We start from the raw sequence: 17,417 nt of genomic DNA on the forward strand, positions 1-17,417 counted from the left end.
ACAATTTTATCTTAAAAACCGACATGGAACACTTTAAAAGGTATACTGGGTCAGACGTTTGGTTTAGCAGTGGCCACATGCACCCTGTATTCCCAGCTCCTGATGCCAGCTTCTCGCCTGCGCGACCTTGGGAGGCGGCCCGTGATGCTTCAAGGCGGCTGGGTTCCACTCACTCACGGGAAGACCTGGATTCAGTTTCTGGATCCTGGGCGCAGTCTAGCCCAGCTCTGGCTGTTGCAGACATTGGGGAACTGACCCAGAAAGTGGGGGAGCTCTCTAAAATTTGAAGGGATGTTTTTAAAAAGGTAAACACTATCGTATGTGAATTTTAACTGCTATATACATGTGAAAACACTCCAGATGATATCACAAAAATACTGTACTATGGTATTTTAGATATTAGACATTTCTCAACTATAAAATTAATTACAGCCCTCTGTATCTGCAGTCTCCATATCTATGGATTCAGCCATCCAATATTCAGGAAAAAAAAAAATCACTGCTCCTGCACTGAACACAGATTTTTTCCACTTGTCATTATTCCCTAAATAATACATGATTAACAACTATTTACACAATATTTAATTGTATGGAGTATTATAATTAATCTAGAGATGATTTAAACATATGAGAGAATATGTACAGGCTATACAAAAACACTACACCAAGGGACAGCAAGCATCCACGGAGGTCTGGAACCACTCCCACCACAGCCCTGCACACAGGAAGAGGACTCTGCACATTTCAAGCAAACCTTAGCCGTCTGCTATCTCTGCTGGTTGCCATCTTGTCCTAAGAGAATCCTAATTCACTTCAAAGTACTGAACTCCTCTTGCTTTGGAATACTCAGTTAATAAAATGCAATTTAAACTTGCTGCTGGTAGCAACCCCAGGGACTTGTCCTGCTTAAAAGGAAAAGGGGGGAGGGGATGGTATCCAATATGATAGCCTAGTGGCTAAATCCTTGCCTTGCATGTACCAGGATCCCATATGGGTGCTAGTTTGTGTCCCGGCTGCTCCACTTCGCATCCAGCTCCCTGCCTGTGGCCTGGGAAAGCAGAAAAGGACAGCCCAAAGCCTTGGGACCCTGCACCCGTGTGGGAAACCCAGAAGAAGCTCTTGGCTTCAGACTGGCTCAGCTCTGGCCATTGTGGCCATTTGGGGAGAGAACGACTTTCCAATAAAAAAAATAAATGTTTAAAAACAAGGGGGGGGGTTGGGAAGGAAGCCACAAAACAGCAAGGGCCTTTATTCAAGGCCACAGAGAGTAACAAGAATCTGGGTCTAGTGGAAATGTTATCTTCCTACACTGCTTTGGGAACAGCTTATCAGGATTTTCTACAGATTCAAGAAACGAACAACTATAAAAACACTGCTTTAGTAAAATAACCATCAACACCAAAACAATCCTTTTTTCATATATCATTTAATATAAATGTTAATTTCATTGCTGTACGTGGCATAATTTTTTACCTCCATTTTTAAACAAGCTGTCACCAACAAGATCACCCGGTTACTCACAAGTACAATCAAGCTCAGGCTGTATCGTCTTTCATATTGTCCTTTTGCTTTTTGCAGTCAGCCCTCTCAGCTTTTACTAGACCAGAAAGTAGGGTCAAGACTGCTTTTGCTCACTTTATAGTGGAACTTGAACTTAACCCTCAAGAAATCTTAGCTTCCCCTTTAACTGTTCTGGTTTGCTTCATTTGTTCCCTAAGTGTCCATCAGGAACAATGGCTCAGAATATGCATTAATGTCTTTGAACAAATAAACCAACCCCAGGCCTTTCTGGTTCATATTTCACAAGTAATAAGACTTAAAAAAAAAAACCTTAAATTTTTTACAAGGATCAAGATTCATATCCCAGATGCTGAAAAGGGTTTTAGAACGAAATCAGAAATGCTGTTAATGAGTCAGTCCCATGAAATGACTTCTTCAACTGGCCAACTCTGCCTGCCAGCTGATCCAATGTGGTCAGGCTCTCTAGACAGGAACCCCAGGTAAACCAGCAGTTCTGTCTTCCGAGTCCTGACTTTCCACAAATAGGTTCATACTTCCCCGCCACCATCTGTTTTCCAACTATAGACATCATTTCTGTCTTTCTTCCTCCCTCTCCATCTTCTCCCTCCCACACTGGTAGCGTTTACTTCACACTTCCTTGTGAGGCATGAAGGTTTTCCATGGTCTCAGAACACCAATGGGAAGCACACAAACTAGGGAAATAACTTTGTATCCTGACTCTTACCAAATCAGAGGAAGATCCAGGACTCTGGTACACATGGCGCAAGCTGGGCCTTCCCAAAGACAGAGACCATACACTGACCACCCTGACCAGGCCATGCTCACAACAGAACATTAGAGCTTATGGATGAGCTGTTCTTTTTTTCCCGGTAAATGTAAGGACTGAGGCACAAAAGTAAACAAAGGTCTTAACTGTCAAATGGAGGTGGATTTACAAATCAACGTAGCAAAAGCATTCCTGTATTAGTTAAAAAGGTATATTCTGTATTTCAACTAGGTCTCTACTTATTCAACCGAAATCTTCTCTTTGCAATTTTACAGTCTTGACCTTAGTTAATACTTTAAGGACACCATGCTATTCAAGTAGTTTTCACTTAATATGAAACTAAAACACAATTCAGACATACATTCACAAATGCAACATTAATGAAAACTGCTTGCTCTAGCAATGTTCCCTAAGTTTTTGTTTAAAGACAGCACCATTAATATATGAACTAATGAATTAATATCATTCACTAACGACTTTAAGAAATCGAACTTTCAGAGCCACAGAACAATAAGGAACTTCAGAAACCATTAAGCACAGCTTCTTCATTTTGAAAATGAGCAAACACCCAAGTCAAGTGACTGTCACAGACTGACAGGTCTTGGTTCTTGACTCCCAGTTGGGTATGGCAGAAGCTCCGGCAGCTGGAACACTTACCTTGCTGGTATCAAAAACGAAAGGCATCAAACGCTAGCACTGCTCTTACAATACACCCCTGCAGGACCCACATCACAGAGAAGCCACTTCACCATCGATCCCGAATCCGCCACTCACCCTGCTGAGCTGATCCAACAGTCTTTGGTTCTGTTCCGACAGTTCCTGGACGGCCCGGGTTTTCTCTCGATCTGCTTCCCGCAGATGAACCTGCTGCCTCTCCAACTCATCCTGCAGCTGTTTCACGTCACTCTCCAGTTCAGACACTCGCCCTTCCCATTCTCCTTCCCGGTTCTCAAATCGTCTTCTCAGTTCATGCTTCTCTTGTTCTAAGTGCTGGGTTAAAAAAAAAAAGAAAAAAGTGAATAAGATTAAAAACTGTATCCCACAGCCTTTTTATATTCTTTTTGCACTCCTCTTCTACCCAGTCAGCACACAACAAAACACTGCCAAATAGGACAAGCTTCCCAATTCACAGTTACAAAAATATCTCCTTGATGCGGAGCAGGGAAGGAGCTGGTTTCACAAAGGAACATCTCTCCCACTGAAAACACTCAATGTTACCCTGTTTATTCTTACAGGAGGCATGAGACTCCACATTTTGGAATTCACTTGAAACTTAGCAAGTTACTTAATCAACTGGTCACCTCTAGCAAGCAACTAGAAGTGCATCTCATAACCCAAATTACTCAGGTACTTTTTTGAAGAGACCCCTTTTTTGAATCAATTATTACCCATAGCAGGCTCACAGGCTCTTGAAATCACAGAATTTTCAGAGATGAAAAGAAACCCAGAGATCTTTTTTTTTAAACAACTGAAAATCAATTTGTCTAGATGAAAGGCAGAGTTAGAAGGAGACACAGAGAGCTTCCACGCACCGGCTTTCTCCCCAGATGGGGGAACCGATATCAGGAACACCATTTTTTTGGGGTCTCCTTGTGAGTGCCAAGTGCAGGGCGTTGGGTCACAATGGAGCAGTTTGGAATCCAACCAGCAGTGCCAGTCTGCCCTCCCCTCCCAGAGACCCTCTGGATTATCTTAAAAACGAGGCAAAGCAAGACAAGCAGTTAGAGGTGAGTAGTGCAAGGCCAGAACTAGTAAATGGAACAGCTGGTATTCACGTCTGAGTCAAGCGACTAACGCCTGCAGTGACAGCTCGGCACGTATCTGTTGCTGTCTTCCATACGGCACTTCATTTCCCAAACAGCATGGCAAGCTCAGGTTCCAGCCTACTTTAATCATGGTCTACTAACAAGATGTATGTATTTATTTCTGATCTAGTTTTTTGGTTTGTTTATTTTTTTGATAGAGAGGGAGAGATCTTCATCTGCCAGTTCACTCCCCAGGTGGCCACCTTAGCAAGGGCCGGGCCTGGAGCTTCTTCCAGGTCTTGCCCCACTCTTGAATGGCACAAGCTCAAACACTTGGCCCATTTCACATTGCTTTCCAGGCCATTAGCAGGAACCTGAATCAGAAATGGAATATCAAGGACATGAACTACTACCTGTATGGGATATTGGTATTACAGGTAGAGGGTCTCCCACACAGATGCAGGGTCCCAAGGCTTTGGGCCATCCTCTACTGCTTTCCCAGGCCACAAGCAAGGAGCTGGATGGGAAGTGGAGCAGCCAGGATTAGTGCACACGCACCCATATGGGGTCCCAGTACATGCAAGGCAAGGATTTAGCCACTAAGCTATTGCACCAGGCCCACAACCCTTTTCTTCACGGAGTTTTCATTCGACTGGCCGAGAGTGATAAAATATAAACTGTGAACAACCAATGTGGCATACAGGAAAGATGCAGATGAAGTAGCAGCTCAATCATAATCATAAAAATGCATCCTTTAGACTGAAGGAAATAAGAATATATTTTTGTTATGGTAAGACTAATCACTTTCCTGCCTGAAAAGCATATGCAGTATCTAAGTATACATCTCAAGGAGTACATGAAATGGACAACAGAGACAAGTCTTCAACTTCTGGTGCTCTCAGAAACGTCCTGCCATGACTGTTAAAACTAGACCCGCCTGGGCCCCGATTAAGACTGAGACTCACCCGAGAATGGGAGGGGGTGTTGGCACTAATCTATGCACATATACTTGCTTCTACAGGAAATTCTGATGCACTGAAGGGCGAAACCAACAACTGAGACTGTTTCCACAAACTAAAGCGAGCACAGGAATCTTCCCTTTCAGAGAACTCAGCTCTCTCGCCCTTGGAAAGCCACACTCACTGGAAGGAAGCGTCTTCTTTGCCAAGCCTCAAGGGCCATCTTTATAGTTGTGCAGGAAAAATGTGTCCCATTATGTCACTTCTGAAATACATCTAGTAAATAGATTATCCCCGTTTATCCTACCATCCTGCTACTGTTGCTGAGTCAACTCATCGCCCAAACATGAAAATTTACCACGACTGAGCACAGTCAAAACCACGTGCCAACACAGCTAAACAGTCGTCCAAAATGAAAATTCTGAACACATTAGCAAAGGCAGTTTTCACTGACTCCAAAGTAGACTGCTTTAAGGGGATAATTCATTTCGCTTTAGTCACTCTAAATATATTTAATGAAAAAAAAAATCACATTCATTTATGCTTCACATAGCCTCATTCCGGAGTCAGCGGAAGCAGCAAAATCAGGGAAGGGACCTGGATCCAACAGTGGAAGTTTCTGCTCTGTGCTTCCCTTAAATTGCTCAAACTTCCCCTCAAAAAGCTGAAAACGTTTTTGGTCACTTAAAAACTTCACAGACATGGAATACAGAACCAAATTCTAACTGCAATTCTAAAACTGATCTTTAGTTTTATTAAATTTTTCCAAAATAAAAAAGATTGAACAGAAGGCAACAGCATAAAACTCAGTAATCACAGTGTTACTGAGAGGCCAGATAAATTAGGCTTGTGTTCTGAAAGAACAGAGAGACTTAAAAATACTCAGCAAACAGCTGCTGCTGAACATCCCAACCAAGCAACTAAAAACAATCCAATTCGCCATGGGGGAGGGTCTGTGAACAGGTGGTACTCATGGGGGGAGAAGGAATAAAAAAAGTGACACTCTTTTTTTACCTAAGTCCAGGACATGATTTTTGAAAGAAAATGTATAATGAGAAGACAAATGAGCGCTGCTGTAAAATCAAGAGTCCTGGATGCTTCCCTCACTCACAGTGACTCCATCAGTGTGGATGCATTTTTCACCTGTTCTTTCCTGCTGTTAACAAACTGTACTAGAGCGGGCCAGCACTGTGGCAGAGTTAAGCCACAACCTGATGACACACTGGCATCCCATATGACCACTGCTTAGGGTGCTGACTGCCCTTCTAATTCAGTTCCCTGCTACCAAACCTAGGAAAGCAGTGGCCCCTTGCTATCCACATGAGACCAGGGTGGAGTTCCTGGCTCCTGGCTTTTGCCTGGTCCTGCCTCAGCTGGTGTCGCCATCTGAGAAGTGGGAAATCTCTCTCTCTCTCTCTGTTAACTTTGCCTTTCAAAGAAGTAAATCTTAAAAAAAAAATCCTAGAATCCTGAGAATTTTGGACTAGGAAGAAAGAAAGAAATAACTGAGGAAGGAGAGTTCTGCAATAATAATCCAATTTTATAAAGGAAAACTAGAGGAATGACCAATCTTTGTATGACAAATATTTGACCTGAGGGAAAAATGTATATAAATTCAAGTTACTTGGATCATATTCTAGAAAAAAAAATGAAGGACTTGGCTGTACATAAGTTTTTATCTGTAGATATAGAAATTTTTAAAAATCCCTTTAGAATGTTAAGCATATGAAAACCTGATTCATACACTTGAATTAATAAGATGGAATGTAGTCCAGAGTCGGAGAATATACAAAATCTTCAAGGTCCCCAATGAATGTGAGTGGTTGTTTTAACCCTGAAAGCTATACTGTTAAAATCTCCCAGGGAACAGTGACTGTGCCTGCATTCCACTCTGGGGTACCTGGTTCTATTCCTGGCTTGGGCTCCTAGCACCAGGTTCCTGGGAACATAGATCCCAGGGGACGGTGGTAATGACCCAAGCCACAGGTTCCTGCAACCTCCATGGGAGACCCAAACCATGTCATCAGTTCCTAGCTCCGCTCAGCTCCAGAGGTTATAGGCATCTGGGGAACATGAACTAAGGGACGGTATCTAATTTTCTGTTTAACCAGTAAATTAAGTTCTGGTTACTTTCATTCAGCTTCCTGGTAATGTGTTCTTGGAGAAAGTGGATGATGGCTGAGGTTACTGGGCCCAGGCCACCTTCATCCCCCATGGGAAACCTGCATAGAGACCCAGGCTGCTGGATTAACCCTGGTCCAGCCTTGGCTGCTGAGACCATTTGCCTGGGTAGGAATGGTGGTTGACCAGTAGATGGACAATCTCTCATTCTGCTATACTGCCCTTCAAAAGGAGATTAAACTGAGCTGAAAAAAGCAGTAGAAACATGGTTTAAAGACTATATTGGGGGGTCCACATGATTGCTCAATGGCTAATCCTCCCCCTGCAAGTGCTGACATCTCATATGGGTGCCAGTTTGTGTCCTGGCTGCTCCACTTCCCTGCCAGCTCCATGCTTATGGCCTAGGAAAGCAGCAGAGGATGGCCCAAGTCCTTGGGACCCTGTTTCTATGTGGGAGACCAGAAGATGCTCCTAGCTTTGGTTTGACTGAGCTCCAGTCATTGTGGCCATTTAGGGAGTGAACCAGCAGACAGAAGACTTTGTCTTTCTTCTCTGTAAATCTACCTTTCCAATGAAAATAAGTAAATCTTACAAAAAAAAAAAAAAGCCTACATCAGTCTTTAAAACAGAGGCTTTAAATGGGTAAATGGGTAAAATGCCTGAGTAATTAATGTGTTAAGAGAAAAAAAAGTGTTTTGGATTTGGCACAAAGAACTGGAGAAGTAGTTCATGTTAATTACTAACTAGAAAAGACTTAAATAAATGATCAATCTGTCCTTCAGTTAGAAGGATGCCAATTTCGTAGCAGGGAGCAGGGAGGATTAACACCCAAACCAGCTTCATGTAACAGTGATGCAGCCATTCCCTCGGAGCCCAATACCAGGTCTGTTCATCTCCCAAACCTACCTGGAAAACAACGTGACTGTCTCCAACATTCTGATAGTTTCTGGGAAGTCATGCTGCTTAAAGTAAGGGCCACTCCACCTGGCATGACAGCCTAATGGCTAAAGTCCTCGCCTTGAATGAACCGGGATCCCACATGGGTGCCAGTTCGTGTCCCTGCCTGTGGCCTGGGAAAGCAGTCAAGGACGGCCAAAGCCTTGGAACCCTGCATCCCCCAGGGAGACCCACAAGAAGCTCCTGGCTTAGGATCAGCTCAGCTCTTGCCATTGCAGCTACTTGGGAAGTTAACTGGTGGATGTAAGATCTTTCTCTTTCCAATATAAATAAACAAGAATTTTTTTAAAGGACTACTCCTAAATCTCTGAATGTAAGCTAATAACATAATGGAAAATACAGAGATTGTATTAGGGTTTTGAAAGTGCAACATTCAGAAATTTGGGTTGCTCAAGAAATATACTGTGAGGAAAACTCATTTGCAGATATTAACAGTGTCCTGTAAATGTGAGTTTACCTTATATATTAAAAGAACTTAGAAGTTAATGGTTGTCTAAGATACCTGTACTTTTGGTAGTACACTAAAAAGCTTTAAAACTTTCCTGATGATTTAAAAAAGTATGTGGGAGTAACAGTATAACTGAACCTCTATCACTCATTAATGATGCAGATTCGGCCTCTTAAAAACAAATGCTTTGACTTGGTCACGCCTTACTGTGAAAGCACACATCCTCACTCAGCACTCTAACCTTTTTTCAGTGAGCAGATCAGTAGGGTCCAAACTGAGCTGAGAACTTAAACTTTCCATAGTAAGAGTTCAAGTGCTCCTCCATAGAGGCATGAGCAGTTCTGGGCTTCTGGCACTATTTTGTTATTGTCCATCAGGTCAGTAACAAAATATCACAGATCATTTATTCTTTTCCCATGGAACCTTTTTTTGTTTTCACGTAATTTTGGAATCCTTTTCCTTTGTTGCCTACACGTGCGGGGGCTCTGGGTGGAATCCAGGATGTGTCTGTATAACCACACAGTCAGGCTTACCACAAAATCTACCACTAGTCACCTCGTGACCCTGCTAAGGACGCTGGCTGTCTCTTAGGCCAAACCCCTCACTGAAAGGATTTCCAATCTCAGGAAGCAATCTCTGCCTGCGGTACTTCTTTACAGAGCTGGGTAACCGAAGTCTTGTCCTTTATATTCCTGGACCTCTACTTCAAGGGAAATGAAACGATCCTTTTCAGGAGGCTGCTTTTTAGGGGAGCGGACCGATGGGTTTCACAGACGGGCTTGCAGACAGCTATCTGGCGGGTTCATCGGCTGGCAGACCCAGGAAACAGGCCAGGGGAACTACCCAGCCCCTCCCGAGTTTCCTTTTTCCCGCTGGACTGTACCAGTGATATGCCCCCGGTGCTGCAAACACACACAAACATTTAGAACTGTTCCTGGAACCACATTCTTTCTTGCAACAAGTGGCAGAGCTACGGCACCTGACAAGGCTCAAACTTTGAGGCGTTATTCAGGTTTGCACTACACTCTCGTTTTATGAAAACAAAAAAACAAAAACCAAAAATGCTGGGTGCAACCAATCTGAGTAACAGCAGAAAACAAAAAGGCAGAAAAGATTGAATTTTCACACCTTCCACTGTCACAGATGACTCCCATCTCCTTCAATTTTTCCTCAAACCTTTTTAATTGTTTAGAAATGCTGGCATGCTGTAGGGCAGTCAAGGCCCTACTCTGGTCCAGGGCAAGCAAGCAGACAGGGAGAGCTCCAAACGACTTCAGGCCAAGGAATGGGCAAATACCGGAGATGCCGTTAAAGAGATTTACAACGATTAAAAAAAAAAAAATCCCGCCCACAGTTCTAATATGGTCCCCAGGGGTTGTACTTAGCCTTCCAACCGCAAGCCTGAGAATTAGAACTCAGGGGGAAAAATAATAACTAAATACCCAGGTCCAAATTAAACCCACCACCAGCAGCAGTCACACGCTGAGCCTGGGCGCCCCACCTCTGCCGGGCAAGCACAGCTCCTAAGCCCCGGGTATCTGAAGGCTATAAAAAACTCCTTCAGGGGCACTTGCTTCCCACAACTCTGAGCTGCCTGCAAGTTTAAGAAAGACAAGGGCATCTAGAGGCCTTAATGCCCCAACTGGAAAGCATTAAGCTAACACCCTGATTAGAGATTAACCACTTCCCCCCCAAACCTGCAGGGTGTTTGAAACGCTTCCCCGGCTTTCTCACCTCGGCGCTGTAAAAATTAGTCATACTGTAAGCTCTATTTTAGAGCCTGTGTACCCCGCATGCATAGCACGGCTCCCAGCACCCGCACCTGTTTGCCGGTGGCAAAGTCAGGTGCATTCAATTCTTGTCCTCATCTGACCATCACATAGAATCCAGACTACTACCTCCCGTTGGAGGAACTCGCTGGGACGCGGAGCGAGGCAGGAAGAAGGTGGGGCGAGCGTCTCCCCAGCTGCCCAGGGCCCTGGAGGGGAGCCCGGGCTGTCCCCTCCGCCCCGCCCCACTCCCCTCCCCCCCAGGTCCTCACCTCGAGCTTGTCCGTCAGCTCCTTGTGCATCTGCTCGTACTGCCGGCTCATGTCCTGGTTCCTCTCGAGCAGTGCCTTGCCCAGCCGGGCCGCCAACACCAGATCCTTCTCCTTCTGCCGGATCACCGAGAGCAGCTCGGGGTCCTGGGGGCAAGGTGGCTGCGGTGCGGTCCCTTCCTCGGCCGGAGGCTCGGGCTCGGCCTGAGGATTCTCCCCGGCCGCGAGCAGCGCCAGCTCCTCCTCTAGCGCCAGTTCCAGATCCCCGGGACCCCCGGGGAAGGAGACGAGGGCGGCGGTGGTGGCGGTGGTGGCGGCGGCGGTGCAGGCGGCGGGGCTCCGGGCTGCGTCGCCGGCCGCGCCGGGCAGCTCCATGCAGCAGGCGCTGTCCGGCTCGGCGGGTGCTGAAGCGGGGCCGGCCAAGCCCAGGCAGAAGGCGGACATGGCCCGCGCGCACCCGGGCGCGCGTGGGGCTGGATGTGTGTGCGTGCGTGCGGGGAGAGAGCCCGCAGCGGTGCGGTGCGGTGCGGTGCAGTACGGTCCGGGCCGGCGCGCGCCAGGCTGCAGCGGGGAGGGGCCCCCCGCCGCGCCGCCCCCCGGGGGTCCCCGAGAAACCCTGGGCGCGGCGCGCACCGGCCCGCTCCTCCCCCGCACCGGCCGCACGCGCCCCTGGCCCCGGGGGGCTCAGCTGTTGCTAATCCCGCTCGCGCGCCTAGGGGAGGTGGTGGGCTGCGAGGGGCGGAGAGGGGGAGAGAGGCAAGCTTGAGGGTGGGTGGAGGGATGCGAAGCCTGGGAGAGGAGGTAGCGAGGAGGAGGGCACCCCCCCACCTCAAAAATATAAAATAAAAAAATAAAATAAAATAAAAGCCGCCGCCGGGGTTTTCTCAGCCGCCCTGTTGCTGCTGCTGCTGCTGCCGCCGCCGGCCCGGCAGCGCCTCACGGGGCGGGCTGCGCTCCGCTGTGGCCTCGACGCTCGCTGCTGCTGCTGCTGCTGCCGGCGGCCGCCCTCGGCAGCCGCGCTCCATGTCCCTCAGCTCGGCGGCGGCAGCAGCGGCAACGGCAACGGCGACGACGGCGGCTGCTGCTGCTGCTGTAGGGGCCGAGGCGGCGGCTCCACATCGCGCGCCGCCCCCCCCCAAAAAAAAAAAAAGAAAAAAAGCCCGGCCGGCTCCCTTCCTGCCGTTCCCCCAACCCGCCCTCCACCCACACAAATAAATAATAATAAATCAATCAATAAACGCTCGTCTCTCGCTCCCCAGGCCGGCGCGGCCCGCCCGCACCCCACCCCGCCGCACCCCAAGCCCGAGCCGAGCCGGGCGAGCCGGGCGAGCCGGGCGAGCCGGGCTTCCGGCCGCGCCTCCTCTCCCCGCCCCTCGCCGGCGCCTGACGCGCGCGGGCACCTGTTCGCCGCGCCCGCGCGGGATTCGCCGGCTCCACAGTCTCCTCAGCGGCACCCAGGTGGCGCCGGCGGCTTTAACCCCTGCGCTGCCTCACGCCGGAGGGTGGGGGGAAAATACGAGAAAGAGAAGGTGTCGGGGGGCGGGGTGTGCGTGTGTGTGTGTGGGAGGGGGAAGCTCCCCGGGGCGGCTGCGCGCGCACACACCTGAGGAGCCGGCGGCCGCATCCTGTTCACCACCTCGCCGCCTCGCGGGGCGCAGCCACGCCCCCCCGGCCTAAAAACCGCCCACCTCACGACGGAGCTCCGCCCCTCACGCGCGCACCTACGGGGCGTGGCCACGCCCGCAGCCTCGTTCTCGCCCCGGGAACGAGGGGGTCGCCCTCCGCCCCACTGCTCCCTGAGGTCGCGGTCTCTCGTATGGCTCCGGGTCAGGGTGTCCGTCGCTCAGCCTGGCCGACAACCTGCCCGGTGGTCGCTCTCTGTGTCCCAAGGGCACAGGAGGACATTTCCTCTCTTAAGAGAGGTGGCCTCGCCCCCCGCCAGAAAACAGTCCGGATTACGGCATTTCGGAGTGAGGGCCCACAGGGGCGAAGCCGTCAGGAGAGGGCGCTCTAGCGAGGCAGGAAGGAGGTAGGATGACTCAGGGATATGAAGGACCCGGCTCCGTGAGCAGAAATCCGGGAAGGGGCTGCATGACGCTGGAGCCAGGACACAAAGACTTTCCTTGATCATAACTGTAGTTTTTCTGGTTTCTTCGTGCATCCTTTCCCCGGCACTGCGTGTGCATGATCTTAAGTGATCATTTTTAAGATTTATTATTCTTCTTTATGTGAAAGGCAGTTACAGAGTGGGTGAGTGAGCGAGCGTGTGTGAGAACTTTCAGCTGCGAGTTCACTCCCCAAATGGCCACCACGTCTGGAGCCAAACCAAGCAGAAGTCAGGAGCTTCCTTTAGGCCTCCCGCGAGGGTGCAGGGCCTTGGCCCACTCTTTTCTGCTTTCCCAGGCCATTGGTAGGGAGCTGGACCGGAAGTGGAAAATAGCTGACACTTAAGCTGGCTCCCCCATGAGATGCCCAGTGTCAACAGGTGCACGATTAACTTGCTACGCCGATCTTAATCTGCACGGACACCCCATAGCGTCGTTGTTTCGACTTCACAGAGGAGGATGTTGAGATCTGAGGGGTGCCCTCTGTCTGCCCAGATCAGAGTGAGGGTTGCCCTTTGTAAGGTGGCAGGTCTTAAGGAAGATGATCAGTGATTAGGGTCCAAGATTGGTTGGCTTAGGGAAGGAGGAAGGCGTCCTGCGATGGTCACAGCGATCCAGGAGCCTCGTGGGTGACCTGCAGTCAGCTTGGGAGTGGCCTCCCTGTGCTGCCTTGTGGAGGGTGCGTCCAAGAGCCAGAATCGAGCCTTCTCTTCTTTCCTTCTTGACTCATTTCAGCATGACCTTGCACTTTGATTCTTTTCATCCATTCAGATCTGTGACCCCACCCTGGAAGGGGTCAAACCATCTCTACCGGTTCTTATTTTTCTGAAAGGCAAAGTCTAAAAGAGGTATTTACTTCTCCATTCACTGTACTGACACTCTAATCGAAACATATAAAGAAAATCTAGTCTCAGACATGTATTGATCATATTTGAATAGTATTTTCAGATTTATATATATGTGAGTATCTTCTATGATATTAAACCTAAACTTGACAAATGATAGTTTTGTGAAAGTTGGTTGCAATATGGGATCTAAAAACCATACCCAGGAGCAAGTGTGGTGGCACGTCAGGTTAAGCTGCTGCATGGGTCGCTTTCATCTCATATCAGAATACTCTTTCAATGTCTAACTACTCCACCTCTGATCCACCTTCCTGCCATACATCCTTGGAGAGAACAGTCAATGGCCCCAGTGTTTGGGCCCCTTCTAACCGTGTAGGAACTCAAGTGAATTCTTGACTTCTGACTGAAGCCTGGCCCAGACTTGGTTGAAGCAGAAATTTGGGGAAGGAATCAGTGGCTGGATGGTTCTTACTCTCTCTCTTTCTCTGTCTTTAAAGTAGATGACAATAAATAAATATTTTAGGGGGAAAAAAAAAGAGAAAATCCATTTCTTTATCTTCCAATGTTAATGCATTTTTAAATTGTTACTATTATTTTCCATGATACAGTTTTATAGGTATGGGGATTCCTCCCTCCCCCTCCCATTTCTCCCTCTTATTTTCTTCTATCATCCCCCCCCCCATATTATCACAGTAGCATAGCCTTTAGTAACTGTTACAAGCCTAACATTCTGATACTTAAGTGTATCATGGTATTGTACAGGTACAGGCAATGCTAGAAAAATCTAACATGAGGGCCCAGCGCAGTAGATTAGCAGCTAAAGTCCTCACCTTGCACGCACTAGGATCCCATATGGTACCGGTTCTAATCCCAGCGGCCCTGCTTCCCATCCAGCTCCTTGCTTGTGGCCTGGGAAAGCAGTCAAAGACGGCCTAAAGCCTTGGGACCTTCTACCCACATGGGAGACCCGTGTGGGTGACCTGCTTGGTAGAACTGCCTAGGAAGAGGCTCCTGACTCCTGGTTCCTGGCTTTGAATCAGTGCCCCATTGTGGCCACTTGGGGAGTAAACCACCTGATGGAAGATCTTTCTGTGTCTCCGTCTCTCTGTAAATCTGACTTTCCAATAAAAATAAATAAATATTAGAAAACTTAATGTGAATTTTTCAAGGCATATTTAACATGCATACATACATTTGTTTATTATTTATTTTACTTGAAAGAGTTACACAGAGAGAGATCCATCTGCTGGGTCATTCTCTAGAAAGTACAATGGGCAGACCTGGGCCAGTCTGAAGCCGGGAGCCAGGAGCTTCTTCCAGGTCTCCTGCATGGGTGCAGGAGCCAAAGCCTTGGGCCATCCTCCGTTGGTTTCCCAGGCCAACAGGGAGCTGGGTCAGAAATGGAGCAGATGGGACTTGAACTGGCGCTCAAATGGGATGCTGACATTGCATGCAGAGGATTAGCCTGATATGCTACCATGCCAGTTCCTAAATGGTTCTTTTACCCAATATATGATTGATTCTATAATGGCCTGCCCTGGGCACTGAGTTATGCACATTTGTCTGAATTTTCTGCACTATGAAAAAAAATCACATTTATTTTTGTCACTATGGATCTCATACTAAATGTCTTTAAAGCATGAGGGGGGAGGCTGTTACATTCACTGAGATAGACAGGAGTTTTCCAAAGTTCTTATTTTCTTCAGAAAACTCAAATGTTAGTCATCGGTAACAAATGGTGATCACCACGTGCCTTGAAGTGACGGTTTCCCTGGTTCATTCCTGAGAAAATAACTGGCCAGTACATCCTAAAGGCCATAGTGTGTCGGTCATTTGTTCCAGTAAAAACGGTATTCTGTGAAAAACATGGCTGCTTCCCTCCCAACTCAGACGGCAGTACAGGTACCTCCCCTCCAGGCCCTGATGTGTTTCAGTACGCAGAAGTGCTTTGCGAATCCTTTCTATTTCATCATGTGGAATATTGCAATGGTGTCTGCTCGGAGGTATGCAATTTATAATCACTGCCTCATCAGGAAACTTCTTTACTGAAAATACCCTTCTCCCTCTATGAACACGTGAGAGGGAAGAACCACGTGTCCACCAGCATGTCTGGATACCGCTGCTTTGATTCATGCTAAGAGAGGAGTACTGTCACCTGCCATTGTTTGGCACCATCATTGAGAACATCAAAAGTGTCAAAAGACAAAAATTGGAGTGGGTACTGGGTGCAATGGTTAAGTCTCCATATGGGTCTCCTGTATCCTGGTTTGGATTCTGGATTTTCTCCTTGTCATCCAGCTTCCCGCTGAGGTTGACCATGGGAGGCGGGGAGTGATGGCTCAAGTTCTTGGGTCCCTGCCAGCCACGTTGGAGACCTCACCTGAGTTCTGGGCTCCAGACTTTGGTGCGGTCCAGTCCTGGCTGTTGTGAATATTTGGGCAGTGACCCAGAAGATGAAAGATGGAAGGTCTTTCCTCCTTTCAAAGAGAATGAAAATAAAATTTCAAACAGATATTATGAGGTAAATGGATCATGACAAAATATTTTTATCATTATTAATAAAATCAGAATGACTGTGATCACAACCATGATAAAAATCAGTTTTGACTTGATAGCCTCTCTGGGACTTTTAGGATCAGTGTACTGTACTCTGAGAACTGCTGGTTTAGAGCTACTCAGGCTTGTCAGGTCAGCGTTGAGGTCACAAGATGAACCTGCACCTGCCTGCTTGGAAGTTAGTGCCCGGATTTAAAACTCAGGCAATGCAAGCATGTGACAACCTGTAGATTTCTAAGAAGCTTCTTACTGCGTTTATTCTGCTTCAGGCCTGAATAGCAGCTAAGATACATGTAGCGTCAATTTGCACATCCTGTATATAGCATGATCTCATTCAGTCCTCACACTAGCTCTGTAAAGGGCACATTACACAGGGATGCTGATAGCTCTAACTCCAAAAGCCTTACTCTTCACTACTGTGCTTCACTTCCCATTTTTAGCTTTTAAGTATTACCCTGTTTAATATATTTACCTTGAAGTTGATTTGGGTGAACTTGAGCATGACTCACTTAACACACCTTGGATGGATTTCCGCAGAAGTGCTGTGACATCACGAAAGGGCGCAGCATGAAATTTTCCTTCTTAGCCATCTTGATAGCTCCAAATGTGATAACACTCTTCCAACTTTCCCAGTTGTTTGCTTCCATTAACATCTTGATCTGAAAAAAAAAAAAAAGAAAAGAAAAGAAAAACCACGGAAAGGGTAAAAGACAAAACATTTCCCAGAAAATTTGTTTTCGAGAAGTAGAGTGTTGAGGAGACGGAAGGAGCTGGCAGAACACAGAATGAGCACAGTTCCAGTTCTGGGCTTGTATTTTTGTGCCACAGTGAGGAGTGTGTGAGTGTGTGCGTGTGTGCGTGTCTGTTAAGTTGTATGTTTTCTTTGTGAAGAAGTAGTTGTGAAAACATGAAGATCTCAAGAATTCCTAAAATGTTACCCAAAGCTTCTTATGTAGATATCTATCTATATATAGATATAAGCATATAGTTTGAAGATGAGTTGCCTCAACGTCGCATAGAACGCAGAGTGTATACCCTTGCTGGTTCTCAAATTTTAGAAGGAAAATACTACTTTTCAGTGCCTGCTGTTCATCACCATCAGTCTTTACTCAGTTTTCTGCCTTGGCTGCTGTGAGGACAGTTTTCCTGCTACCCAGAAAGTGGACTGAAGCTTCGTTTTGTCCCTATCCTGAGACACAGTATACATCCCTGCCCTGCCTCCTTCCCTTCTACCTTCTGTCCCTCCTCACCCTCAGCTTTGCTCTTCCAGGTGAGAACTCCTTGGTCCCAAGGATTGGCTTTCTATCCAGGTCCACATGTCTTTTTCTTGCTTCCTGTCATTTCCTCCCCACTATT

The 17,417-nt window shown here is 47.4% G+C and overlaps 1 protein-coding gene across 2 annotated transcripts in view; it reads right to left on the minus strand.

The window, feature by feature from the left end:
• The window catches only part of BICDL1 (BICD family like cargo adaptor 1), a 77,355-nt gene extending 66,259 nt beyond the window's left edge, over positions 1-11,096 (minus strand). For both annotated transcript variants that reach the window (XM_041003916.1, XM_041003915.1), the window contains exons 1-2: positions 10,559-11,096; positions 3,062-3,277 (exon numbers count right to left, since the gene is read on the minus strand). In XM_041003916.1, the coding sequence (XP_040859850.1) occupies positions 3,062-3,277; positions 10,559-10,999 (657 nt within the window). In that variant the 5' untranslated portion in view covers positions 11,000-11,096. The remainder of the gene's footprint in view (positions 1-3,061; positions 3,278-10,558) is intronic.
• Positions 11,097-17,417: the final 6,321 nt, after the last annotated feature.

The sequence above is a fragment of the Ochotona curzoniae genome, unplaced genomic scaffold, assembly GCF_017591425.1.
Source record: "Ochotona curzoniae isolate NIBS_2020 unplaced genomic scaffold, NIBS_Ocur_1.0 scaffold_274, whole genome shotgun sequence".
Taxonomy (NCBI): Eukaryota; Metazoa; Chordata; class Mammalia; order Lagomorpha; family Ochotonidae; genus Ochotona; species Ochotona curzoniae.